General features: G+C 51.0%; 9 protein-coding genes across 9 annotated transcripts; 3 read left to right on the top strand and 6 right to left on the bottom strand.

Moving 5' to 3' along the window:
* Nucleotides 1-128: 128 nt before the first annotated feature.
* On the bottom strand, nt 129-904 carry BO87DRAFT_332003 (uncharacterized protein; the record flags this gene model as incomplete). Its single annotated transcript, XM_025620352.1, has 1 exon — nt 129-904. A coding segment is annotated over exon 1 (567 nt), but the record flags the coding sequence as incomplete, so codon positions are not given.
* A 1,383-nt stretch (nt 905-2,287) lies between these two features.
* BO87DRAFT_424713 (uncharacterized protein) lies at nt 2,288-2,762 on the bottom strand (the record flags this gene model as incomplete). The annotated part of the gene is made up of 2 exons (XM_025627252.1): nt 2,288-2,680; nt 2,733-2,762. The coding sequence occupies 2 exons, from the start codon at nt 2,760-2,762 to the stop codon at nt 2,288-2,290; spliced, it is 423 nt and encodes a 140-aa protein (XP_025481295.1).
* Nucleotides 2,763-4,795: 2,033 nt separating this feature from the next.
* Nucleotides 4,796-5,889, top strand: BO87DRAFT_405789 (uncharacterized protein; the record flags this gene model as incomplete). Its single annotated transcript, XM_025625956.1, has 2 exons — nt 4,796-5,165; nt 5,234-5,889. Exons 1-2 carry the CDS (start codon nt 5,042-5,044, stop codon nt 5,887-5,889), a joined length of 780 nt encoding a protein of 259 aa, XP_025481294.1. The 5' UTR covers nt 4,796-5,041.
* A 1,039-nt stretch (nt 5,890-6,928) lies between these two features.
* Nucleotides 6,929-8,706, top strand: BO87DRAFT_414932 (uncharacterized protein; the record flags this gene model as incomplete). Its single annotated transcript, XM_025626655.1, has 2 exons — nt 6,929-8,585; nt 8,677-8,706. The coding sequence occupies exons 1-2, from the start codon at nt 7,227-7,229 to the stop codon at nt 8,704-8,706; spliced, it is 1,389 nt and encodes a 462-aa protein (XP_025481293.1). The 5' UTR covers nt 6,929-7,226.
* An 887-nt stretch (nt 8,707-9,593) lies between these two features.
* BO87DRAFT_414931 (uncharacterized protein) lies at nt 9,594-11,070 on the bottom strand (the record flags this gene model as incomplete). Its single annotated transcript, XM_025626654.1, has 3 exons — nt 9,594-9,658; nt 9,858-10,349; nt 10,410-11,070. 3 exons carry the CDS (start codon nt 11,068-11,070, stop codon nt 9,594-9,596), a joined length of 1,218 nt encoding a protein of 405 aa, XP_025481292.1.
* Nucleotides 11,071-11,702: 632 nt separating this feature from the next.
* BO87DRAFT_375430 (succinate dehydrogenase [ubiquinone] flavoprotein subunit) lies at nt 11,703-14,287 on the bottom strand. Its single transcript, XM_025623041.1, has 6 exons — nt 14,114-14,287; nt 13,967-14,018; nt 13,833-13,906; nt 13,613-13,776; nt 12,169-13,557; nt 11,703-12,113 (listed from the first exon to the last, which is right to left on the bottom strand). The coding sequence occupies exons 1-6, from the start codon at nt 14,153-14,155 to the stop codon at nt 11,894-11,896; spliced, it is 1,941 nt and encodes a 646-aa protein (XP_025481291.1). The 5' UTR covers nt 14,156-14,287; the 3' UTR covers nt 11,703-11,893.
* A 514-nt stretch (nt 14,288-14,801) lies between these two features.
* On the bottom strand, nt 14,802-16,570 carry rpt1 (proteasome regulatory particle base subunit RPT1). Its single transcript, XM_025623040.1, has 4 exons — nt 16,328-16,570; nt 16,141-16,255; nt 15,858-16,087; nt 14,802-15,808 (listed from the first exon to the last, which is right to left on the bottom strand). Exons 1-4 carry the CDS (start codon nt 16,420-16,422, stop codon nt 14,929-14,931), a joined length of 1,320 nt encoding a protein of 439 aa, XP_025481290.1. The 5' UTR covers nt 16,423-16,570; the 3' UTR covers nt 14,802-14,928.
* Nucleotides 16,571-16,687: 117 nt separating this feature from the next.
* BO87DRAFT_375427 (chaperonin-containing T-complex subunit CCT4) lies at nt 16,688-18,817 on the top strand. Its single transcript, XM_025623039.1, has 7 exons — nt 16,688-16,825; nt 16,881-16,932; nt 16,985-17,007; nt 17,060-17,089; nt 17,140-17,169; nt 17,221-17,793; nt 17,845-18,817. The coding sequence occupies exons 1-7, from the start codon at nt 16,778-16,780 to the stop codon at nt 18,697-18,699; spliced, it is 1,611 nt and encodes a 536-aa protein (XP_025481289.1). The 5' UTR covers nt 16,688-16,777; the 3' UTR covers nt 18,700-18,817.
* A 5,484-nt stretch (nt 18,818-24,301) lies between these two features.
* Nucleotides 24,302-24,867, bottom strand: BO87DRAFT_424706 (uncharacterized protein; the record flags this gene model as incomplete). The annotated part of the gene is made up of 2 exons (XM_025627251.1): nt 24,302-24,400; nt 24,463-24,867. The coding sequence occupies 2 exons, from the start codon at nt 24,865-24,867 to the stop codon at nt 24,302-24,304; spliced, it is 504 nt and encodes a 167-aa protein (XP_025481288.1).
* Between the last annotated feature and the right edge of the window lie 1,058 nt (nt 24,868-25,925).

Below are 25,925 nucleotides of genomic sequence, written 5' to 3'. Positions count from 1 at the left end.
AGAATGCACTAGATTCAAGAATATTATGTTGCTCATTTTCTTATTTCCCCCAAACCCAAAACAAATACTACCTACACCCCCAACAACTCCTCCACCCCCACCACCCCCAACCCCCCTAACCCCCCACCCAAACCCCTACAAACACCCGCATACTCCCTCATCTTCCCCGGAATAATGACCTCCCACAACTCATCCTTCTTCAACCACTCCAACTGCTCACGACACACCTCCTCCCTCGCCAACGGCAACAACGTCGGCAAATTACTCAGCGCCGCCCGCACAAACCCCTTCTTAAAGCACGTCCCAAACGCCGCCAACGTCTCATCATCAGAGCAAATATCCCTCCCCTGCAACAATGGCCCGCACTGTCGCTTAATCACATCCGCTACATCATCGCCCAGCCGCACCATCGCCTCCTCCTGCCGCGGGTTATCAACATGTTCCATGAGACTGCGCACCGCCGGGAGGAAGGTATTGTTCCGCGTCCATAGGTCCCAGTGCGGTACGGTGGGCTGGCATCCCTTGTCGCAGACTTCGCGCTGGAATTTGGTGAAGATGTCGTTGGGGCGGCCTGTTAATGTGGTGAGGACGCGGATGCAGAGGGGGCTGAATTTGGCGGTGGTGAGGAGGGGGAGGAGGAGGAAGAGGGTGGTGGTGAGGAGGAGAGACGGCGGGAGGTGGAGGTGGAGGCGCATGGTGGGTGGTGGTGGTGGTAGATGTGATGGCGGCCTGCGCGCTGCATGTAAAATCAAGAAACCGGTCTTAATTAACTCTGTTTTATCGTAGGCTTCGTCATGGGAAAAAAAGAAAAGAAAAGAAAAGATGGGTTGTTAGGAAGGAGGAAGAAAGCAACACCCGCTCAGTTGGTTGTTGGTTTCTCCTCAAACTCCAGATTTCTTGTTACTTCTTTTTCCCCTGATTGATCGACACCCCGCAGAAATCGGTCATCATCCCTCGGCATCCATCTTTCGGTCATGCACCAGCTTTTCGCATCATCAGCAGCATCATTATCAGCATCATCATCAAATTACCAATAGTAATTCAAAAGCGTAAATTGCCTCATGAAAAATTCCAGGGCAATTCCACGCACAGACACCGAATTTGATCTCTCATATTGAAATCATGATCTGATCCTCTCTCCCCAGCCCCTCGGCCCTCTAGAAACTTATCATCGCGGCCAGCGCGGGAACACCCGTTCAAAGTTCTGACAGCCACGCTGCAGAATCTGAAATGAAAGGGGAGCGGCAGCAGCAGCAGCAGGAGCAGGAGCCCTCTGGATCATCGTGACACACAGGAAACTAGTGGTGATGAGCACTTGCAGCAGGCGTCCGATGGTTCGTGCCATTGCATCTGATCTGTCCAGCTGGTGATATGATATGGAATGCGGGGATGGCTCGATTCGGATAATTAGGCATCGGGGCTGCGCGTGTTGTTCGTCGGCCATGTCTCGGGCTTTATCACGAAAGGGGAGAAAGTGAGTGTGGGTTAGTAGATAGCAGTAGTCATGGGATGTATCGATCTGTCTGCCTGTCGGTCTGTCGGTCAATTCCTCACGGGGCGTCTGCAGGGGGTGTTGTGGGATGGGTTTCACGTCCAAACCTGTTCGAACAGGTTCGATCCTGCCAGTCTGTGTTTGTGCGCTGCTGTTGATTAGATTGGGTTTGGGGATTTGGGTTCATCCCTCCCTCCCTCGTTTGTCATGGGCCCTTTCCCCCGTGTGGGTGGAGTCAAGTCGGGAACGAGTTGTCTACTGTACAAGTCTACGGCAGATCTTCGTTCTCCTGAACCATACATACTATCTACTCCGTACTCTATTTCATTTTTCACGTAGTGATGAGGATGGTTAATGGATGATAGATGACCTTGGGGGTGTTGTTCACATGTCTTCATTGATATTATTATGTTACTCATCTGACCCAGTCAGTCAGGTTTAATCAATACCGAAACCGGCCGTGCCTGATTCTCCCTTGCTTCCCATGCCCGAAACTCCTCGCTAAACTCATCCCGAAAAGAAAACTCCCAGTGCAACCGGTGACAAGAAATGTAACAAACAGATAAGGAAATGTCTCAGAGAGTGATCCAGCATGCTGGACAATGTTGAGATGATGTGATGATGTGATGATGTGATGATGTTGGTGATAAACAAATGAAACAACCGTCATGCCAGACGGGTATCGCTCAGTAGCGATGCAGAATCTTGGTGGAAAAAAAAACAGTCGTCGTCGAAGAAAGTCGAAGAATGAAAAAAGTTTATCGACAAAACATAAATGTAAAAGAAGGAAGGCAATCAGGCCTGTCGGCGACGTCGCAATTCGTCGCGGTTGAGTAGTCGCCGAATTCGTGACACAATGCGGCATGCTGTGGAGTCTGCGCAGACGTTAGCGTGGCTCATATGCACCTTGTCTGACAGATCAGACTGGTTGGATTTGAAACCGGAGGCAACCGATGAAGGACGTGTGCACATACCACTGTTCCTGCGTAGCATCGACTTGGTCGAATAATGCTCCGACGCTTCGTCCACTGAAAGGCTGCTGTCATATCCAGCGTAGTGGTTGGCCTTGCACCACGGGTACTCGTCGGTTTGGAGCTGAAGAGCCACGACGTGTGGGTAGAGTGTCCCGAGAGGGTAGAGGATCTCTTCGGTGGAAAGTTCGCGCTTCATCTCGAAGCTCTGGCTAGTCTAGAAGGCATCAGTAATTGGTATTCTATTCCTTTGGAACAAGATCACTCACATAAGGCTCGTAGTTGGTGCGGTAAGGCATGGTGAGTGAGCAAGGTAGCGACAGACGAGTGTGGTGTTTGTAGAGGATAGTGTAGTAGTAGTTGGAAGAGTTGTACAATGCACTGATCAATGCTATTATACACGTTCTGAAAGAGACTTTGTGATGGATGGAGAACGAGTGCCTTCCGTCCGGGAGAAACCTTGATGGTTATATAGCATGAGATAGCAAAGCATGCTGTGGTGGAGGGTGACGGTCAGCCACTCCGTCCGTAATCATTTAGAGTGGGGAAGCTTCAGCGCATGGCAGGGTGACCCTGGATTAACGCTGGGCTTGGCCGGCCTAAGATTTCCATTTTTACTATTTTCTTTTTTCTCTTTAATCTCTGCAGCCTCCATGGCTGGCGGGCATGTCCACTGTGATGGATCTAATCGCCCGAATGATTTGAGTTTTAGCGGCAGTCATGATCTCATCATATCATAAGCCTGCGGGACTAGCGAACCAGCGACCAGGTAAAAACTGGGACGAATCTGTCTAAATCTGACTAGCGTCCTGACGAGCTGGGCCATGTCGGTCCGAAGACTAAGAGAGAGGCTACGATGGAGCGGCTATCCCGATCTCTCAGGTCCAGAATAGACATCCCAGCAAGCAGGTACCTACAAGCATTGTGAGCGCCCACTGAGCGGTTCGGCCAGGTTCGGTGGTCTCCACCCGTCAGGCACGCCAGGTCTCTCTAAACCGGATGAGGAGTAGGCTCGAAGCAGCGGCTGAAGCAGGCGAAGGCGGTGGACCCAGGGTTAGCGTGGACGCCAGGCCTCAACACGACGCTGGATTTATGTCTGACTGGCTGACTGGATGGTCGCTGCTGATCGACGTCCAAACCACCGGTGTCTCCGATGGGCGATGGCTGATGGCCGCGCTGGCAGGCCTTCCCTCCCTCCCCCTCCATCCCCTTGCATATTGGGGAGTCAGGTGCATCGGATCTCCTCCACGTTTGCAGTTCCTGGGGGGTTGCATATGTATGATGACAATGAGGGTAAGAGGGAGCGCATGCCTGTACCACCCAGGGGGGTGTTCGCAATCACCCGCATAAGCCAAGGTCATCAGGACCATGTGTAAGATTGAGAGAGTTACTACTAGTAGGTAATCATGTGTCATGATTGCGTCGTCTATGGGTGCGGGGATGCCAGAGGAGCTGTCACAGATCGGTGTCGACTATTGATTCTCCATTGACTGGGGGGGTAGAGTAGTGGGCAGATTAATTAGTCTGGTCTGGGAGACAACAAGTTGTGGTCAAGGTTAGTCCAGGTCGCCGATGGCCAGGACCACACTTAGGTTTGCAGGCGGTGGGTGGGCTTTGACCCAGACCTAGGACATGGGTAACTCAAGAAGGCACTAGATGAGAGACTTGCTAAACTCACACGGTCGCATATTAGTTTCCCATTGGCGCTGGTCGCTTTATTAAACGCAATCAACGATAGATTAAACCATGGGTGAGCGGGTTGAGGGGAAGGAGGATAAGCGAAGGAGAAGCAGACCCCGGTGCTCTTGGCCATTCCAAATCCTTGGTGTTAGCGTCGCTGGGGTTGTCCAGGTTCCCGGGATTGCAAATCTGTGGTGTAGAGAAACAATGGCCATACATCATTGAGGTGGATGATGGCTACTAGTAATGATCTGGTATAGTAGTAGAGTAATATTGAAGCACTAAGACATTAAGACACCAGGATTGACTCTGTACTCAGTAGTTCAAAGTAGTTCCAAGTCTCCCCCTGCGGTTCCTGGGATTTATCAGGGCAGTGATTAGGTCACGGTTGCCTGGGCAGTAACCCAATGCGGCAAGACGGTGTACCTCAGGCTCAGGTTTCAAAAGGCCTTACACTTAGGCCGGAATAGGGCTGCACAGCCACTGCGCCCCACCCGCGCCACATCACGAACTATTCCACTAGTCCTATCATAGTATAATCGTGGCTCGCTTTTCTGTGGCTGGAATGCTGTGGCTTGACCCATCCCCGTCAATAGCAGCAAATCCGTGATAGCCTCAGATCCTCGCATGGGCAATAGTTTGCGCGCCAGCTCCACCTGCCATGCGGATCCTCGTGAGCTTGCTCCCACCGTTCTTGGGCCTTGCATTTCCGCATGCTAATCCCCGATTTTTATCGGTCTGACCGTCGTTCCCAACATGGAGGAAACGAGGAGTATAAGGAGGGCCTACCCTCGTGCTTGAAGTCCACGAATTCACCAATTCTCCATCTTCACCAGACTTCACTCCACTATTCTAAGTCTATAACCTCTCAGACATCATATGTCCTTCCTCCGTGGTCATGAATACAAACATGCATATGAATCTGTCCCCCTGCGGGAAAGACTCGAGGCCAACTTCACCTCCTCCCTACGTCGAATTTCACGATCCTTTCTCCGCCGCATCTCTGGCATATCAACCCCAAAGTAAGTCCACTTCCATAGTTTCCATTGAGTCACCTATCGTCGTGAAGCCATGCCAACCCCTCCCGCAGAACCCCTTTGTCTTAACATGGACACTGAAACCAGTCCTGGTAGACCTGAACCTCCGGCCTTAGCTGTTCCCATGACACCTTCGTCTCCAAGCTGGCCTGTTCACCCTGATCCTTGTCAATTTCAGGATCAACCCTTTATGCGCACAGGCACGGAAGAGGTTCCCGAGCCTGCCTCAGACCTTTGCCCGGACCTCCTTGACTCCTGGTACCCGAGGTACCTGGCATGCACGCAGTTCTTTGTTTCCTATGCGCAGCATACCCCGACAGTGCAGTCGTTGGCCGCATTTCTCAACATTCGACTGCCTTGCCAGCAAACTGGGGCCCAGGCAACCCATCCGTCATTACGCGCCTACATTCGGCGCCTCATCGTAACAGCACAGGATAGTCCTGAGGTGCTTGGCGCGTTCTTCGGAGAAGATTGGGTCAGGGGAGTGGGGAGCATTGTCAAGCAAGAGCGGGTGAATTACTTGTTTACGGCAAAGAGCGGCGGGTGGGCGTCAACAAAGGCGGCGTATGATATTCTGCCGGACGAGCAAACGCCATTTTTACGGCCATTGCGAGCAGCTGCAGAGGAAGAGTTACGCGAGGCGGAAGCCCGCTGGAGTGAGTGGTTGGCGATGGAAGATTGGATGGTTGGACCGCGCAGTCCGTGGTGAATGTACATTAGCTATGATGGTTACGATGATGAATCTCCTATGTGAAAATATATTTCCTATGTTCAATATATATATTTCTTCCAAGCTTCATTTACTCTGGTTTACAGCGATGCAAATTGTCACATAACTACTACTACTATATTTAGTTCATACAATGTTGGTTGTATATTTTATCTACTACTCCATCCGATGAAGCAATATACATCGCACCCCCAACAACAATATACCCAAAGCAGCTACTATACTATCCACTACATAATCGTCCAAGTTCCAAAACATGCGTCGATCACTCCACGTAAATCCCGACGACTCCATAATCTACGCGAAAACACCAGAATTCCAAATCACAACCCCATAGATTAATTAAGCTACACCCACATCTCCTTTACCCAAACGGGCATGACGACGACCCGGGAGCATGGGACCTGTCAAAAACGCGACCGACACCGGCTCAGGAGAATTCTCCTCCACACAGAATGCACAGAACAAGGGAAAAACAATTCCATTCAGGCCCACATGGTGTCGTTGCCCAGAAGATGAAATCTCTGCTTCAACATCAGCCAGCCACCAGCACTCGCAGTTGGCTACCAGCTGGAGACTAGACATGCGACGGAGGCAGCACTAGGGGGTTTTAGTTCGTTTCTAGACGGGATAAAAATAACCGGGCGCAGGAACCCGGGGGTTTAGAATGGATGATTATGATGCTGATGCTGTCAGGGTTGAATTTTCAAACTAGACTGGATGAATTAGACTGGATGAATAAATTAACTCCTGATTTTAGGAGATTTAATTTTTTTAAAGGTATCCATTGCTATTGATGAAGGTGTCTTGACGCACCGCCACATCGGGGAAGTCGGGGTCCCCGACAGGAGGAATTTTGCACCTTAACACGGGCTTGCTTGTTTGTTATCTCTCCATCTATCTATCTACTAACCATCTATCGTGCTCGGGAAGAATGACAAATTCCTCTCTTAGCTTATTAACTACCGACTACTATATCCCCTTAAGCTATATCATATCAACCCCAATTGGGTAAAATGACGCCTTCGGGCACGTCCGAAATTAACGACTCGTCATATTAAGCCTATTTTCATGACTCACTCACCTTCAATTAAGGTAACCCGTCAAAGTGTCAATTTTTTAGAGCACTGTTGACACGGACATTTTCCATCTCTCGCGTGGTGCTTTCCTTCCATTCTTCCATTGCATTATCTGAATTTCTCCGTCTGGCATCCCACCACCACTCACATTCCTCCTAACTACTAGTTACTTCTCCCTATTTACGGGCCTATACCCACTCGCAGTCGATCAAACAGCCAGCCACCCGCCAGGCACACATGCCAGCTACACCACTGACAAGGATGTCAACTGCAACCCGGGATCATGCCCAGGACAAGGCGGATCCCATTCTCCATCAGGCCTGTCGCTTCGACGAAACATCACCACATTCTGAATGGACCCAGACCCAGCTGCTTTCATTGCTCCGGTCCCATCTCCCTCACTCCCTGCCCTTGCTCCGCCGTATCCAGCATGAGATCGCCCATCCGTCCCCCACTGCAGTTATCCTAACCACATTCCCGGGTCCAGCCTCGTCCTCAGCCTCGTCGCCAGTGTCACCCTCAGCCTCAGGGGAGTCAATTCCAGAACTAGTCTCTAATCCTGGTCTAGTTTCAGTTCCAGGTCCCCGGGTCCCCGACACTGCGACTCCTCTGGCACCTGACACCGCGGTCCCTGCAGCTCCTTCGGATCCTGAATCCTTCCTCCCCTGGCTGATCGCCTACGTTGACCTTAACGCTGGCCGCGAGAATCAAGTCATGGTGTACTCGAGTCTCGAGCGCACCGCCTCTATTCCCTACACTAGCACTAGCACCTCCCCAGAACCATCATCCCCAGGAGACACCACTGGTAGTGATAGTGGTAGCAATAGCAATACTAGCACAATCCCCATAACCACCCTCCCACCTCAACACCACCCCCTCCTACGCACCCAACTCCTCTCCCTGTTACACCACATCAAGCAACATCTTCTACCCCCTTACCTCACCACTCTATCCCAATCCCCTTCAACCCAAACCCAACCCCAAGACCACCAACTTCCCCCTCCTCCCCCGACCGCCTTCTTATTCGGAAACCTGCACACGGGCCTCTTCTCCACCCTCGTCAACACCAACACTTCCTACTCTCTCGCGCAGGCCACCTCACCCGCAGATTTCATCCCGGGGATCAAAGTCCACCGCTTCAGTCAGCCAGTCTACGTCAAGTACCTTCTTCCCAGGGAAGTCATCTGCCATCAACCTCAAGACAGGGAACGAGGGAACTTACCTCCCGACTTCCACTTCAGCGATGGCTGCATCCCAAAAAAGAATCTAGGACTTGTACGGTCGAGAACAGTCATTCCTAGATCGGAGGAGACACTGGCGAAGTTGAGGAGTTGCGCGGTGTATCGCGATGGTGATGTGACTCAGACGCCAGTTGCGTGGGCGTTTCTCGGCACGGATGGGAGTTTGGCGACGTTGCATGTGGAAGAGGAGGTTAGGGGGTTTGGGTTGGCTGGGGTTGTGGGGAGGGAGGTGATGAGGAGGGGGATTGAGGAGGATGAGGGTCTGAATGATGGGTGGATGCATTCGAATGCGGCGGAGGATAATTTGGCGAGTAGGAGGGTTATGGAGAAGTTGGGGGGGACGGTAGGGTGGACGGTTTGTTGGTGTGTTTTGGAGGTGTAGATTACATACTATGTAGATTATATATATTTTGTTCATGGTTGTGTTAATATGCGTTTTAAAATAGATCATGTTCTTTTCCAGGAAAATGTCATGAATGTGGGCAGTCACTGCAACTACTTATACATGCCTAGTACTATAGCGATAGTTAACCTCCCATTACCAGTTAACTAGAACTCATCAAAACAAACTGCCAGGTACATTATTCAACCACAACATATCAAAGAAACCAAATAAATCCCCAGTATCCAACACCGCCGCCTAGAGACCTTCGCCCAGCGAGTCAACGTGAGAATATATATATATCATATCTTTTGGGTTCGTATCTAGCACGGTACCTACATCCATGGCAAGTTCGTATAATGAGGACACCCTTAGTACTCACTGAATTGCTCAGGACTCCGTGAATCATGAAGAGATAATCGGTATATTCACCGACACTCTGCAGTTGCAGTGAACAAAGGATTTATGCAAGCGACAAGCCCATGATAACCGGCAAAAACTTTTCCACAAGAAAATGCCCTCGAGTGGATAGCCGGCTATGTCACCGCTGGCAAGAAGGATCGCGTGCTCCAATGGTGCTTCAGCAAGGGTTCTGACAAGTTTGCTCCTTCTTTGTCCGGTTTTAGTGCCCCCTAAGGTATTTACAAAAGATTAAATCTGTTTGAATTCCTCTAGGCAGCAGTTCTCTACGCATGTAGGTCCCGGCACAGCCTATAAATTGCGTCTTTAGATGCTGGTCAACGGCGAGGGCTGTCAGGGTATAAACTCTAATGACTTACTATTCGATGTGCCTCATCTTAGTAGCTTTCTTGGGCAGGGGACTACGTGGGAAAAGGGTACTGTTATCGTGACTGGGACGCCGTCGAGACGGTGGTGGGATGACTCCGTCGACGTATCTGAGGGATGGAGATGTTGTTGAGATGGTGGTTGAGGGGTTGGAGGGTACGAGGAATGTTATGGCTTTTGAGTAGGAAGTGGTTGCTATGCTCCTGCTCGGTTGATGTTATGGGTTTTCTTGTGCATCAGTTTCAGGTTTTGGAGATGTTCTGTAGTAAGAGGTACATAGTCCGGTTTAAAAGTAGAATTATGTTTAAATGTGTATAGGATCTCGGATTACTGTCTCCTTCATTTCTGACCAATACTATTATATTCCTCCATTATATACATTAGTGCACTGCATACCACAGTACTACCATAACGGTCAATTAACCAGGAGTAAATGACAGTATCATATCTTATTCTTACTATCATCCCCCCACACTCCACACCCTCCACTCATCCCATACTCAATCCCAGAATACCCCGGCGGTCCTCCATCTCTCGACCCATCGCCATCATGAACAGCAAACGGACTATCCGCCTCCACCGTCTTGATCGTCGCCCTCAGCACCGCCCCATCAGCAGTGACAATCATATCCGATGCTCCATCTCCACCATCACAATCCCATCGACATCCTCTCTCGACAGGAATATTGATCAATTCCCGAGATGATTGAGCGGGAAGCTCGGCACGAGGACGGTAGAAGCCCGTGTCGCTGAGTTCAGCAGCACGGTTCTTTTTGTAGGGGTAGGATGGTGTTGAGTCCGGGAATGTGAATGGGGGCAGGGATGGTGTGTGGCTATGGCCGTGTTTGTGCTTGTGCTTGTGGGTGTGAGTGTGATGGGTGTACTTGGGTAGGGGGGAGGTGCTTCCTCTTCTTCTGGTTCTTGCTGTTGGTGGTGGACGGGGAGAGGTTCCTGGGGGATAGGTTAGTCTGCTACTACGATATGGGTGGATTTAATGGTTAGAGAGTATACCGTTTGGTGACTCTGGTTTGCTGTTATGTATACTGCGCCATCGTAGCAAGGTAAAAGTTTGGTGTCTTCGTTTTCGGGCACGCTGAACGCAGAATACTAATAAGATGACGAGAAGGACGAGGCATACGGCGCCGGCCACTGTACCCCCTATTAGGGCTGCGGTGGGGTGCCATGTGTCTGAGTCTTGGGATGTTGCAAGGCTGGCTTGAGTAGTGGACTGGGTAGAGACTGTAGATGTTGTTGAAGTGAGTGTCGTGGTAGGATCTCGAGTTGAGGTTGAGAATGTAGTTGTGGCCATCGTTGTGGAAGAAGCTCCTGAAGCTGTCGATGTACTCCTTACGGATGATGGAGCGCCTGTGCTGGTCTCTGATGAAGATGTAGGAGTAGAAGATAGTGCAGACGAAGTAGATATTGTGGATGTGGCAGGCTCTTGAACCAAGGTCGTCAAGGAGACGGGCTCATCCTTGGTGGTGGGAGCAGCATCAACGAGAGAAGAACTGCTACTACCACCACTGCTTCCACTGCTGGCACTCTCATCCGGACAGACCCCCGTCGTGCACGGATCGACCGAACAGCAGCCCTTGAACCCGCCAGCAGCGCAGACATACCACTGCGCATTGGCCGGACAAGACCCGTTCTGGCGGACGGCGAGACGGGCCATGCTGCAAGCACTGCAGATATCGCTTACAACACAACAAACCAAACTAAATCAATAGTCGGGCACAGTAATTTTAAAGAGTATCAGAAATCTAAACGAACGAAGTAATGATCTGATGTTCACCGACATGTGCCGATGGCGATGAAATATCGATTTTCCTTGAAGATTTGAGGGCAAAACTTAGTCAGTGCCAGCCACAGTGGGCGACGCCGTCTAGAATGTTGAATCCCGTTCTTTGTTCTGCTCATCCCGCAGTGGGTAAAGTTTCCAACTCAACCCGAGAAGCTCGTGAGGAGATGCATTGCCGCCCCGTCCAGACAAGGGACCCGGGTGCTTTTCCATGGGGCGAATCCGATGCATCCATCGCCGCGGTCTTTATAGCTCTGAGACCGATCGAGAAGGTCGTCGGCTTACCACAAGGTCGGAATCGGTAGTACTAGAAACTATTGTTGGAGAATCCTGCGAGGGTCTATGGTCAATGTCTTTCGTTAAGGGGTTCTTCGAGAAAAGCCCCCTGCGGGTCATCTAGTTTCTTTGTCTTCGGCCGCAGGATCAAAGAGGATGCGAGCGCTGACGCCAGCCTTCCTTTGACATGCAGTTACCATTTGCAGCAAGACATTAACACGAGACAGTGCTCTGTGGCTCAACACAAAAACTCCATTGTATGGGATGTAGTAAACGGCTATAAAAGACAATACACGTGAGTACACCAAACTCATCGCCTGGAAAGAAACCTTGGATATACACATATGAACACACAAATAAACACGGTCGAATTTTCGTCACGCTCTTTTCCTCCACCATCCCCTAGGCTAATACATCGCGTCTAGTAGACACGCTTGAAGGGGGGCACCGACTTGCACTCGCTCTCATCGAGAGTGTTGTGCTCAACGGCGCGGTAGCCAAGCTTGACCTCACCGTGGGGCTTCTTCTGCCAGGTGAGGGTGTGCTTCATCCAGTTCTCGTCGTCACGGTCGGGGTAGTCCTCACGGGCGTGAGCACCACGGGACTCCTTACGGTTGGCGGCGGCAATGGCGGTTTGAGAACTGTGACTCGGGTTAGCCAATATCCAACATTACAAAACTCTCCAGGAATACATACGCGCAGGTCAACAGGTTACGAAGCTCAAGGGTCTCAACAAGATCCGAGTTCCAGATCATGCTGCGGTCCTTGGTACCAACCTGGTCGAAGGTCTGGTCGATAGCGGTGACCTTCTCAACACCCTCATCCAAACTCTCCTGGGTACGGAAGACGGAAACATCGGACTGCATGGCCTTCTGCATGGCGCTGCGGATGTCGTTGGTGGACTTGGGGCCCTCGGCGGTACGGACGAAGTCCAGGTCGGCAATGGACTGAGCACCAGCGTCGGAGCTCAGCTCCTTGTGGGGCTTGCCAGGGGTGGCGATGTCACGGACACGGTGGGAGACGGCACGGCCGAAGACAACCAGATCCAGAAGAGAGTTGGCACCGAGACGGTTAGCACCGTGGACGGAGACACAAGCGGCCTCACCGCAAGCGTACAGACCAGGGACAACCTGGTCGTTGCCGTTCTCATCCTGGGTCAGGACCTCACCGGTGTACTTGGTGGGGATACCACCCATGTTGTAGTGGACGGTGGGCAGGACGGGGATGGGCTGCTTGGTGACGTCGACACCGGCGAAGATAGAGGCGGTCTCGGAGATACCGGGCAGACGCTCGTGCAGGAGCTTAGCGGGCAGGTGGCTCAGCTGGAGGTAGATGTGGTCCTTCTCGGGACCAACACCACGGCCCTCACGGATTTCGAGGGTCATGGAACGGGAGACAACGTCACGGGAGGCCAGATCCTTGGCGGTAGGAGCGTAACGCTCCATGAAACGCTCACCCTCGGAGTTGAGCAGGTAACCACCCTCACCGCGGGAACCCTCGGTGATCAGGCATCCAGCACCGTAGATACCAGTGGGGTGGAACTGGACGAACTCCAGATCCTGGTTGGGGAGACCGGCACGGGCGACCATGGCCATACCGTCACCAGTGCAAGTGTGAGCAGAAGTGCAACTGAAGTAGGCACGTCCGTAACCACCGGTGGCCAGGACGGTGTGGTGGGCCTTGAAACGATGGAGGGTTCCGTCCTCCTGGTTGTAGGCGATGATACCGCGGCACTCGCCGTCCTCCATCAGAAGATCGAGGGCGAAGTATTCGATGAAGTAGTTGGTGTTGTGGCGGAGAGACTGTCCGTAGAGGGTGTGGAGAAGGGCGTGACCGGTACGGTCAGCGGCAGCGCAGCAACGGTAGGCCTGGCCACCCTTTCCAAACTCCTTCGACTGACCACCGAACGCACGCTGGTAAATACGGCCGTCCTCGGTACGGGAGAAGGGGCAACCGTAGCCCTCCAGCTCACGAACACTAGCGGGAGCTTCTCTGGTCATGTAGTGAATGGCATCTTGGTCACCCAGCCAGTCAGAACCCTTCACGGTGTCGTACATGTGCCATCTCCAGTCATCCTCGTGCATGCTGCAGGCCGGACCATTAGCGCCTTCGCAAGACTCAAGGATATAGAACAACTCACTTTCCAAGAGCGGCGTTGATACCACCCTGAGCGGCAACAGTGTGAGATCTCGTGGGGAAAAGCTTAGAAACACAGGCAGTGTTGAAGCCAGCTTCCGCCAGACCGAAAGCGGCACGCAGACCGGCACCACCAGCACCGACCACGACGGCATCGTACTCGTGGTCCTGCAATTGCATTAGCGACCATCGCTCCCACAACATATATCCACGTAGTAGCTTACAATGATGGGGTACTTCTGAGCAATGAAGCCTTCGGCCTCCTTGGCGCGCAGAGGGCCGTTGCCAAATATCCGGGCTAGCGGAGGGACGAGTTAGCAGATGTAGGCAGGGGCGGGCATGCGAGTCCAATGCGTACCAGCCGGGCGGGAAGAGGAGAAGAGACGTCTCTGGCCCAAAGTGCGTGAAATCTGCACCAGTAAGACGAGTCAGTAAGACCATTGAAGATAGAGGGAACGTGGTGAGCCAGGGTTCGGCATCACGGCGAAAGAAGTCGGATACAGACCTTCGCTGCGGGAGCTAGGCTCCGCATGCCCAAGGAGCTCATGATGACGGATCAAGAGAAAAGAAACACTTTTCCAATGAGTCCGAAGGAGGGGAGATGTGGTGGAGGAAGGGAAACCAGCGGCACAAAAAGACGGGGGAGGGGAGAGGAGAGACGAGGTCAAGGCCGGTGATGCTTTGCGAGCTGCACTTTTGGATCGTCGGTTCTGGCGAAGAGAGCGAAGAGACCGGCTGACATAATCAGCGATTCACTTGCCGACGGGGAGGACCGGGGCCGAGAGCACCAATCAGAGGCCGCGCAGTGGTAATCACCTCGGGCAGCCGGCAGCCTGTCATTGGCCGAGACTGCACAGGCACGTGGCCGGTCTTCTTTTAACCCGGCAGCGCGCGAAGAATTCCGGAGCAACACGGCCGGCCTGGGGACGACGACTCTTATTGCTGGGGTTGATCGGCTTCCCAGCTCAGGGTTTCCCTTCTAGTCTCGTCCCGGCATACAGTGTTTCTGTGGTGACATTTTGCTGTCATTGAACCCCGACCAAGCTCTGTGTTGACCTTATTCCGAAGTTGCCGGGCGCGCATGCAACGGAACTCTACGTACTACGACCCTTACTTGTCTGATGATGTAGGGTGCCATGCACTTTATACTTACTAGTGCAGTGTACTAGTAGCTTATATGTCGTGTGACCGGCAGAACATCACTGTCATATATAACTGCACAATCATATTATAGATCCCATCGTAGACTGACTGAATCACCAATGTCATGTATGATCATACACATCCGTCCAGCCATGCAATGTAACCAACCCATACCGTCTAATTATACTGCATGTACGTCGCCGTCGAGTTAAACTTCAGGTTACCCTTGATCACCTTGTCCACCGCGGCGAGGAAGTCCTTCTCCGTGGCCACCTTCCGCCGCGCCCGAATGGCGAACATGCCCGCCTCTGTCGCAACACTCCGGAGCTCAGCTCCCGTAGCGTTGGGGCACAGGCGCGAAATCAGCTCCCACCGAATGTCCCGCTCCACCGACATACTCTTAGCGTGAATCCGGAGAATGTTGGCACGACCCTCGACATCCGGGAGCGAGAACTCGATCTTACGGTCGATACGACCAGGACGCATCAGGGCAGGGTCCAGAGTGGACGGTCGGTTGGTGGCGAACATGACCTTGATGTTACCACGAGCGTCGAAACCATCCAGCTGCGTAATCAACTCCAACATGGTACGCTGAACTTCGTTGTCACCACCCGCTCCGTCGTCGAAACGAGCACCACCGACCGCATCAATTTCATCGAAGAAGATAATGCACGCCTTCTTTGTTCGGGCCATCTCGAAAAGCTCACGGACCATCCGAGCACCCTCACCAACATACTTCTGCACCAACTCACTACCAATGACACGGATGAAAGTAGCGTCGGTTCGGTTGGCCACGGCTCGAGCGCAGAGTGTCTTACCAGTTCCGGGAGGTCCGTAGAGCAGGGCACCCTTCGGCGGGTCGATACCGAGGTTAACGAAGCGCTCTGGTGATAGCAATGGCATCTCGACGACTTCTCGCAGCTTCTCAATTTGTTCCTTGCACCCTCCGACATCGCCGTACGTCACATCGGGCTTGTCCTCGACAGTCATCATCGTCACGCTGGGGTCGATCTTGGGAGGAAGAGGTAGCATAATCTGATATTTGTTGCGATCGACACTGTCATCCGTTAGAAGGGAAGATGCAGAGCAAAACTGCAGGGTCATACCCGACTCTCATGCCCTCCTCGATATCCGTAGGACTCACGCGTTCCCCAAGGTTGACGACAAACTTGGCGATCTGCTTAACGTTGATAACATATTTGCTCTTATCCGAGTCCTTCTCATCCGAAATGATCTTTGTACAACGGGCTACCTGCAGCGGTTGCTCCTCTGCCATGCGCTGTCGGTCCGCAGCAACATCCCAAAGGTGTGGAGGCGCAAGACCGGTATCGGATTCCTAAGCAGCTAGTCAGACGTGTCCGGTATGACGTATATGGCAGACCTAGATACCTTGACACCAATCTTCTCGTTCACACTCGCTTGTCTGTCCTTGATCTGCTTTTCGAGCTTCTTTAATGCCGTGGCGTAGGGTGCGGCACCGTAGGTCTTCAATACTTGGATATCCCTGCGGCCAGTTAGCCATCCAGATGCGCGAACCAACCACAGTAGATGCTGATAAAACACCGGAATCACCTACTCATCTGTAAGAGGGGTGATCTTCTTCTCTGGCTCTTCGTCATCGGCGAAGTTCTTCTTGTACTTCTCCCAGTTCTCTCCCGTGGCGCTAGGCATGGTGATGGGAGGATATGTGGCAAGACGGCAAGATGAAGGAGTAACAAATCAGTTCAGAAATTTGTTTGTAGAGTGTAAATAAGGGGGGATAAAATGAAAGGTGCAAAGGCAATGAAGGGCGTGGTGGTGAGATGGAGCTTGATAGATGGAAGAGTGATGTGGTGAGCTCAGCTTGTTGCGGTTCGAGCTGTTGACGCTAGTGGCCGCCAAGCCCAGCAGCAACACCGCCCAAAACGCAACACCGAAGAAATTCCCAGAGCCGCCTCCAGGTTCTGGATCCCCTCGCCTCACCCACTCTTCTTTATCTTCCCCGGTTTCATCAATCTACGGTGTTTATATCGTAGCTATTTTCATCATGGCGTCGACAGCCTCCCAGCCGGCCCCCAGCGGCAATGCTTTCAAGGTGCGTCTTTTTCGCGGAGAGAAATACGTGTGGGCCGTTTTCTGATAGACTGCAGGACAAGGAGAAGCCTATGGCCGTCCGTACGTCCAACATTCTCGCTGCCAGAGGTATGTATCTAATCGGAATGTGCTCAGGGGTTCAAGTACTAATTGCAATCAGCCGTGGCCGATGCCATCAGAACAGTACGCTTGCTTCGATATCGATATGACAAATGAGGGGCTAACCGCAACGCAGTCTTTGGGACCCAGGGGTATGGACAAGATGGTAGGATACATGTCTGTTAATTGGAGGTACCGTGGCTAATATTGTAATAGATCCAAACGCCCAAGGGAAACACAATCATCGTACGATCACCTCTCCGTATACCGACTCACACACCCCGCTAACCCCCGCAGACGAACGATGGAAACACCATGTTGAGGGATATGAGCGTCATGCACCCCGCCGCTAGGATGCTGGTCGATCTCAGTGCGGCCCAAGATGTTGAGGCTGGTGATGGTACCACGTCCGTCGTCGTTATTGCCGGAAGCCTGCTCGGTGCTGCAGAGCGCCTGCTTGGAAAGGGTATCCATCCCACCGTCATCTCGGAGTCCTTCCAAAGAGCCGCTGCCGCCGCTGTCGAAATCCTCACCAACATGTCTCGCCCCATCAACCTGACGGACCGCTCCACCCTCCTTCAGGCTGCTTCTACCTCCCTCTCCTCCAAGATTGTTTCGCAGCATTCCGGCCTCCTCGGTCCTATGGCCGTGGATTCCGTGTTGAAGGTCGTCGACCCCAAGACCGCCGAGAACGTCGACCTCCGCAATATCCGTATAGTGAAGAAGGTTGGAGGAACGATTGAGGACAGTGAGATGGTTGATGGCTTGGTTCTGAACCAGCAGGTCATCAAGAGCAGCGGCGGTCCTACCAGAATTGAGAAGGCCCGGATAGGTCTGATTCAATTCCAGCTCAGCCCGCCTAAGCCTGATGTAGGGTCGAGGATCCCTTGAGCCTAAATGCAATACTAACAATGGCTTTAGATGGAGAACCAGATCGTCGTGAACGACTACCGCCAGATGGACAAGATCCTCAAGGAAGAGCGCCAATACCTCCTTAACATGGTCAAGAAGATCCAGAAGACCAAGTGCAATGTCCTTCTGATCCAGAAGTCCATCCTCCGTGATGCCGTCAACGACCTTTCCCTTCACTTCCTTTCTCGCCTTAAGATTTTGGCCGTCAAGGATATCGAGCGTGATGAGGTTGAGTTCCTCTGCAAGAGTCTGGGCTGCAAGCCTGTTGCCAACATCGACTCTTTCACTGAGGACAAGCTGGGTACTGCCGACCTGGTTGAGGAAGTGCAGCAGTCTGGTGCTCGCTATGTGAAGGTCACCGGTATCAAGACCCCTGCCGCCGCCGCCAACCAGACCGTTTCGATCGTCGCCCGTGGCGCCAACAACCTCATTCTGGACGAGGCCGAGCGTTCCCTTCACGATGCTCTTTGTGTCATCCGTTGTCTGGTGAAAAAGCGCGCCCTCATCGCTGGTGGTGGTGCTCCTGAAATTGAGATCGCCCACGCCCTTGCCATGCGTGCTCGTCAGCTGACCGGCACGGAGGCTATCTGCTGGAAGGCATTCGCTGATGCCATGGAAGTTATTCCCACCACGCTGGCAGAGAATGCCGGTCTGAACTCGATCAAGGTTGTCACTGAGCTGCGCCACCGCCATGCCCAGGGCCAGCACAACGCAGGAGTCAGCATTCGCAGTGGTGGCGTGAAGGACGACATCACTGAGGAGAACATTCTGCAGCCGCTCCTGGTGAGTACCAGCGCGATCGAGCTGGCTGCTGAGACGGTGAAGATGATTATGAGAATTGATGACATTGCTTTGTCGCGGTGAGCGATGGCGCGGAGTGAATTGGAAAAGTAAGCCAGGTGGTGTACTATGACGAGTAATTTATCAATCATACCATGTTCAAAAGATAGATCGTTGGTGTCTAATTGCACATAATCATCGCCATGCAATTTCTTCGTATTCATCTACCGTAGTGTTTGCTATGAATCCAGTATTGACGTTGTGTCCCATTCATATCCATGACTCTTCACCCTGGCTGTATGCGGTGCCGATATCACACTTAGGGAAAGACAGGGCGTTACTGCAGCCCGCCACCCGATTAACATCGGAATTTACCAGTTTTCTTCGTTAAACGGCCGGAATTAACAGAATTGTTTATTTAACTGCATTTCTAACTAGCAATTTTGTGGGTGGAAAAATGGCTATAAAGGCAGGCTCCGTCTCCCCTGCCTCTCATGCATCTTTCCTCTCTACAGCGCTGCTAGTCATGAGCACTAATCCTAAGGGATGGCATACTTATACTACTACTTTATATTTACTATCATGCTCATGTCTCGCAACATCTATCTTAACATCTCTAACTAGCTCCCATCGTTCCATTTACCAGTTATCGTCACCAGAGATGCATGAATACAGAAGATGTATCACTTCCGGGTTTCAGGACCTTTATTTCCTTTTTTATAACTTCTTTACCTCCTGGCCTCTCCAATAAATTTTTCATGCGCCTGCAACCGGACAACTCCATTCAAGTGGTGTTCAATACGCAGAATCCTGCCCCCTAACCCGGGTGGTCGGTCGGGTCACCGTCGTCCATCAGGACCTATATCGAAATGAGAAGCCATGGATAATACGCTTTTATGACTTCTCCAAAACCCTATTGTCGGTGCTCCGACTTTTAAAAGATCTGCTTCCAAGACAAAGACATCTGGAGTCAATGACATGATGCCTTCTGCACATATCAATTGCTATGATCCAGAAGAGTTATGATATTCTTATGATGCTCTTCGCGCCATAGGAAAGGAAACATGATCCTTGGAAGAGATACAGGCCATTGATATGTTCAGATAATCTCCTCACCGAGCTAAACAGTATCCGCGTTTCGTTTAGAATCATACCGGGTTCGCCAATGCCCGTACCACATCTAAGACGTGAGCGACCTGCCTTAGGTGTTCATAGCAGCACACTCATCATCGAATGCTGTATGTTTTCTGCGGTACCAAGGTTGCTATATGATACAATACTGGGCACAAGTTCTCACCAATGAAGTCGATGCGACGTGCTGTCACCGACCGACTAGGGGCCAGATATAATATTCACCTGATATGGTCTGGACTATATGCATCGATTCAGCTGAGAGAAGAGTACAATGCTACACGCAATATGCTCGACGCATCAGCAAATGAATGGAATCTTCCTCCTGTTCGCGCGAAGTACGATCACTCCTGTGGTTGAGAAAGCATCATATGCGGAACGAGCCAAGTCCTGGCTTATCCTATATTACCTGCCGCGAGGTTAGCACCAGAGACTGCTGGTCTCGAGGATTAGGGTTGCTTTTCTATCTTAATTTCTACACCTGTACAGATAACAAAAAATGGAAGACCTAGTGGGGCCCTACACAGGGGAATACGGGGACTTTGCGCCTATTGTGCCTTGGATGGGCTTGTTGTGGAGTGACAACGATCTAGCCCGAAATGCAGGCCTGCAACTGACAAGAGACTGGTGCAACATCTATACATACATCATGCAGTCTATGCCCCTAACTCAGCTGTCTCCACTGCAGCAGATGCTCATGATAAGGCCAGGCATACTGCGCTCTTGATCGCGCAACTCACCAGCAGCATACCCGGTGTGGGAGGCAGGAGCACAGGTTATTGCTGTCCTATGCCTGGAGCGACTGACGTTGCTACAAATGAGACAAATTTTCTGAAGAAAGATTAGCCCAAGGCGTCAGTAATCCAGCGAAGCGCAAGAAGCGCAAGCATGGAAAGGAGAGTCAAGCATGACATTTTCGGGCATACTGCGTTTCTGTTCTGGTAATCACCACTCTAACGACTCGGTGTTAGGCGACCAAGTTCAAGTTCTGTGAGCCTGGTTCAAATTTCGGACTACACAATGAGAGAAAATGTACCTATCAGAAGATATTGTATTTTGGCTCTAGAGAACAATGTCGGTCAGCTCCTCTCGATACGGTGGTAGCAAAAACAACCCTGGGATCGATAATTGCCCAATTGACCATACCTCGGCATCAGAGACTACGACGGTGGTTGAGCACGACAGGGTGTGCCAGCAGCGTCTGGTTTGAGTTGATCCACAATCTATTCGACTTCCTTGGTGCTTGCTGCCTGTCCAACAGAGATGACAGCCTGTCAGTGAGCCTTGCTACACCTATAACACATGCGGTGTCTCCCATTCTGCTCTCCTCGACTACTTTGTCTTACCTGGCTTGCATGTTGCGCAAACCTGTTTAATGGGTAAGGAGTTGATCCGTCTTGGTTACCCGGGCTCGAACGCTGCCTCCAAAGAACACCTTAACGTCCGTCGGTGGGCGGAAACGATCTTGATATCGTGAACAGTAAACATATGGCGTTTGACAGGCTGTTCACGTTGCTCTAGATGGGTGTCCGCGTCACCGTCTTTTACTGCGTCCTCTTCTTCAGGGACAGGTACAACCAGAGGGGCACTAGGCAGGTGAAATTCAAGCTCGAACAAACTGGGCCACGAGGCAAGAAAGCTCATATGGTACTATGGGCAATGGCCTGGTTTCGGGTGAATATAACACTTGGAAATACGGGTGGTAATTTGAACAGCTCTGTCTATATTCATCCCCTATCAGACGGGGACTCGAGGGGTCGATCTAGATATTCACACTCGAAGATGGGATTTGATCGGAAGATGGCTTTCAACGACATACAAGATTGGAACCGATTATTCGAGCAAATAGTGGATGTCAGCTGGGAGGGCCTGGCAGGAACAAGGATGGAAACGTATAGCCCATATGAACGCTCTCGGTGAATCCCAAGATTCATCAAGCGTGAAATCGAACGATGATTGTTCAGTCCCCGAAACGCAAACGGAAAGATTCACAACCTTGAAAGAAGATCATGGATACAAAGGGCCTACATCAGCGCAAATATCGCTGGGAGTTCCAGAGATAGTGGAGAAAATCCTGTCACACTGGCCTCTGTCGGCGTGGCGATTCATCAAGCGGGACGGCAATCTGCTCTACATTCACAGGATTCAGTGTTGCCTTGATACCTATAGGAAGGATTCACTTCTCTCGCGTTGTTGGGCAATCTACTCAAAGCAAAGCTGGTGTCAGTTTTTCCGCCCAACAAATCTATGAAGACCTGAGGGACTTGGAAACGCCGCCACTCTACACCCCAAGGCGCATGTAATGAATTTTAAATTCCAAATGGGAAGCTTGATCATGCTGTCTCTCTCCTTCACGGCGACAGACTTGAGGCCGAAAGCATCTTCACCCTCGCTGCATTACGCCTTTGTCGAGATTCACACAACAGCAGGACTATGGAAGAAAATGCAATTCCAGTGCTCAGAGATTAACACTGGGAATCATTCACTAAGGATACTGTCGCTGCCGCACTGCTGATATTCACATCCCGAGTGAATCTCTCATGACAAATTGTGGCCGCACAAGAAAAAACTCAGCTATATATACAGGCGAGAATCCATTCTCAATTCTCTCCTCTTTTCATTTTTTTTCCTCACTCAGTTCTCTCCTCACTTCATTCCTCTACTCTTAACCCTCTCTCCATCGCAATTCTTCCAACACTCAGTGACGTTGGCGTTTTATATTTATTGCTTCTTGAAGAAATAATCTCGTGATGAACAAGATAAAGGCACTATGAGCTACCTATACTCAGCTTGCAGAGTTCATGGCTCTCCTCGGTGGCCTTCAGGCCTCGTGAAGTGTATTACCTACTCATGACAACCCGTTGAATGGTATGTTTGCTGACCATTGAAGGGATTTTACATCAACAGAGAGGACGAGGAAGTTGGTATCTTCACAGATAATGAAGACCGCAAGCTCCAGTGTCTCACAGCACACAGAGTTGGTAGGTGTCTATCCTTGCTCCTTTCCTATCACAGGGCGATGACGTTTATCTTTGTGGTATCGTTTGTTGAACTGACTGAGCAGTTTTACTACGTGCTAGACAAACTGACAGCATCTTCCAAAAGAAACCTTGAAGAGATGATTTCCAGGGTATTCCGTTCCCTGGTCCTGCGCTTCATCTTGACGCAATCAACTCTCTCCATCACGGTCGCTCCTCTGGCAATCGACACGAACCACAACCTCAGCGATCCTGGCGTGGACATGATCAATGCCGAATAGGTCAGTCCCTTCAGAGTGGTGCCGCTGTGCCTCTTTAATATTGACTAACACTCGCACATTCTAAGTGAAACCTCATCGACGTTCCTCAAATGGTCTTCCAACTTCTCGAAGCCACGGCTAAGACTGTTCTACAAATGGAGAATAGTTTCTGAAAGTATTCTTTCCGGACTTATTTTACTGCTAGGAGTGATAAACTCTCCTATGCGGATCACTGGTCCCCAGAACATAAAGAGAATAGAGCGCAGTGCTTCTCTAAGCATCATCCAGCTTTCTCATTGTCTCCTTCTTTGCACGGGACCTGCATTCCCAGCAATTGATAAGGAGGGTGCTAGCAGCACACCTTGAAGCACATAGCAATCAAAGCTCACTTCACAACTAATTACTCCGACCTTGTTCAAACGGCACCAAGAGACGTTACTGGTTGACTGGCTATCCCAGACAGAGGTTCCAGTAGCTACCAGTCCTTCAACCGATACAACTGCTTGCTAGCATCAACATCGGCAACCTCGACTTCCAGGTTGCAGTCTTCAACCACTATCACCGACCTGCTCACCCTCTTATCCACTCACCTCCTTCTCCAGGACTCGGACTCATACCCTCTTATGTTCGACATCAATCCAATATCATACCTAGCCGTCATGGGCCACTCTTCAATGTGAAGCTGAGTGTGCATTTTCGATGCAGTGTCAACCAGAACCCTCCAGTGAGTATGATTCTTTCTAGGTATTCCTATCCATGGTCTCTTTTTACTGATTCAAAAAAGCTCATCACAGGACGCTCGCAACCTAGATTCTTCGTCGGTCTCCTAGAATGACATGCAACAAAACAGAAACGAAAACAAGAATACAAGAAAAGTTAAAGATAAAAAGAACAAAAGAAAAGAGAATAGAAGAAAACATACGCACGCAGAGGAGCAAACCTCACCCGAGAGAAAAAAAAAATAAAATAAAATAAAATAGAATAAAATAAAAAATAAGAGAAAAAAGAAAATGGAAAGTGGGAAAGGGCAAGCACCAAAAAACAACAAACCAACCTCCTCAGATCCCAATACTCCTGCTCTCGACAGAAAAACATCGTGGACGCTCCGGACGTCGGCCTCTCAACTTGGACATCTCCCACATCAACTGATGCAAGCAACGAACAGACGGACGGGCCTGCCCTGGTTTTCCAGGCTGAGTGAAAAGCAGCAGCAGGTTCCATCGATCCGACTCCTGGTCTTCCCTCGCCTCTGTCATTTACAGACTGCGTTGGACGAACGGGACGGCGTGAGTTCCTCAGTCATGCCATTCCACTTATTTACGCCAGAGGCACTCCAGCTACCCGGCTTACAGGCTGGGTGAGATGCAGCAGCAGGTTCCATCGATCCGACTCCTGGCCTTCTCTCGCCTCTGTCATCTACAGACTGCGTTAGACGGACGGGGCGGCGTGAGTTCCTCAGTCGTGCCCATCTCACTCACTTGCAACAAAGCCACGAGGCCCGTCCAGCTACTCGACTTACCGGCTGAGTGAGAAGCAGCAGCAAGTTCCATCGATTCCGAACCCGGCCTTCTCTCGCCTCTGTCATATTTGACAGACTGCGTTGGACGGACGGGAGGCGTGAGTTCTTCAGTCGTGCCATCACTCAGCCAACCAAGAGAGTCCAAGTTGATCAATACAGGCTGGGCGGGAAGCAGCAGCAGGTTCCATCGATCCGACTCCTGGCCTTCCAATGCCTTCGTCACCTTTGACGACGCAGCGGACGGACGGGGCGGCGTGAGTTCCTCAGTCGTGTGATCTCGCTCAGCCGGTGTCCGAGTCCAAGCAAAAGAACGATGTTCAAGTCTGATGCAGCATGGGATTGATTCGTTGTTTCCTCTGAACATTCTTTGTCGATTTTTCTTCATCAAGAAAACAAAACTGTCTCAAGTCCGCACATCCTACTCTCCAGTCCTGGCCGAGTCAGTCAACATACTACGTCCTCAAGCAACGAGTATATCGAAGATTGGATTTTCCGAATTACGCAGTGAGAACATACCACGCTTGAAGGCATTCCCACCAGTCCAACTTCCTTTCTCCAAGTCTCCGATGACGGAAAACACCATATATACATACATCGGAACATGAACCTACACTCCACAGAAGTTGCTACCTTGTCTGCCTACGGCTGGAGATGTAATGCCTATCGAATACAACAATGTCCACACTTGCTGGCTACTCTGCTTGCTAAGAACTACAACCTTCCTATCAAAAATCCCTATAGCTGCAGCTACTAGGCCTGGCTTCAATCACAAGTATCCCACGGCGTATGAACTCGGCCTTTGGCTAACACAAAGTCAACAAGAACTGAGGCGTATCGGGCTCATGACCTGCTTGCAGAATTTATGTTCGTCGTCAGAGAGACAATCTTTGGTAAAATTTACTGTCTCCGTGGGGCTCTAAGTCCTAGATTCCAGAGACACTCGAGCAGCTACAGCTACTTGCTAGCCAAGCACACCAATCATATATGATTCGCAGCGGTGTCGGTTCTACCTTCTCCAAGATAAAGTCCTTCAGATCACCCGCAACACGAGACTCTACCAACATTGTCCAACAAATTGTATCACGCTGGGTCTGATCTTGGGATCGATTGACGAAAATCGTCCGGATTGATGTCTGTCCTTGGACGTCATCTTCCAATTCGGAGAAAAGAAAGGGTTCGGATATCTGTTACTACTTCATCCTGTCTTGTCTTGTCTTGTCTTGTTCTTGTTGTATGATATCTCCTTCAATGAATCATGGACTTGTGTCTGCATCTGGATGATACTTTTGTGTACCTTCCTACCAACTCTTACTATACTATATCTCACCAAAAAATATCTACTTGGGTACAACACCATCCTATTCTCCCTACCAAATGATATGATACAGGTGCAGCAGTAGCTAGACATAGATGCAGCGCGGT

The sequence above is a fragment of the Aspergillus neoniger genome (genome assembly GCF_003184625.1).
Source record: "Aspergillus neoniger CBS 115656 unplaced genomic scaffold BO87scaffold_11, whole genome shotgun sequence".
In the NCBI taxonomy this organism is placed as follows: domain Eukaryota; kingdom Fungi; phylum Ascomycota; class Eurotiomycetes; order Eurotiales; family Aspergillaceae; genus Aspergillus; species Aspergillus neoniger.
Note: the sequence above shows the minus strand (reverse complement) of the source record. Positions and strands in the feature narration are given on the sequence as shown.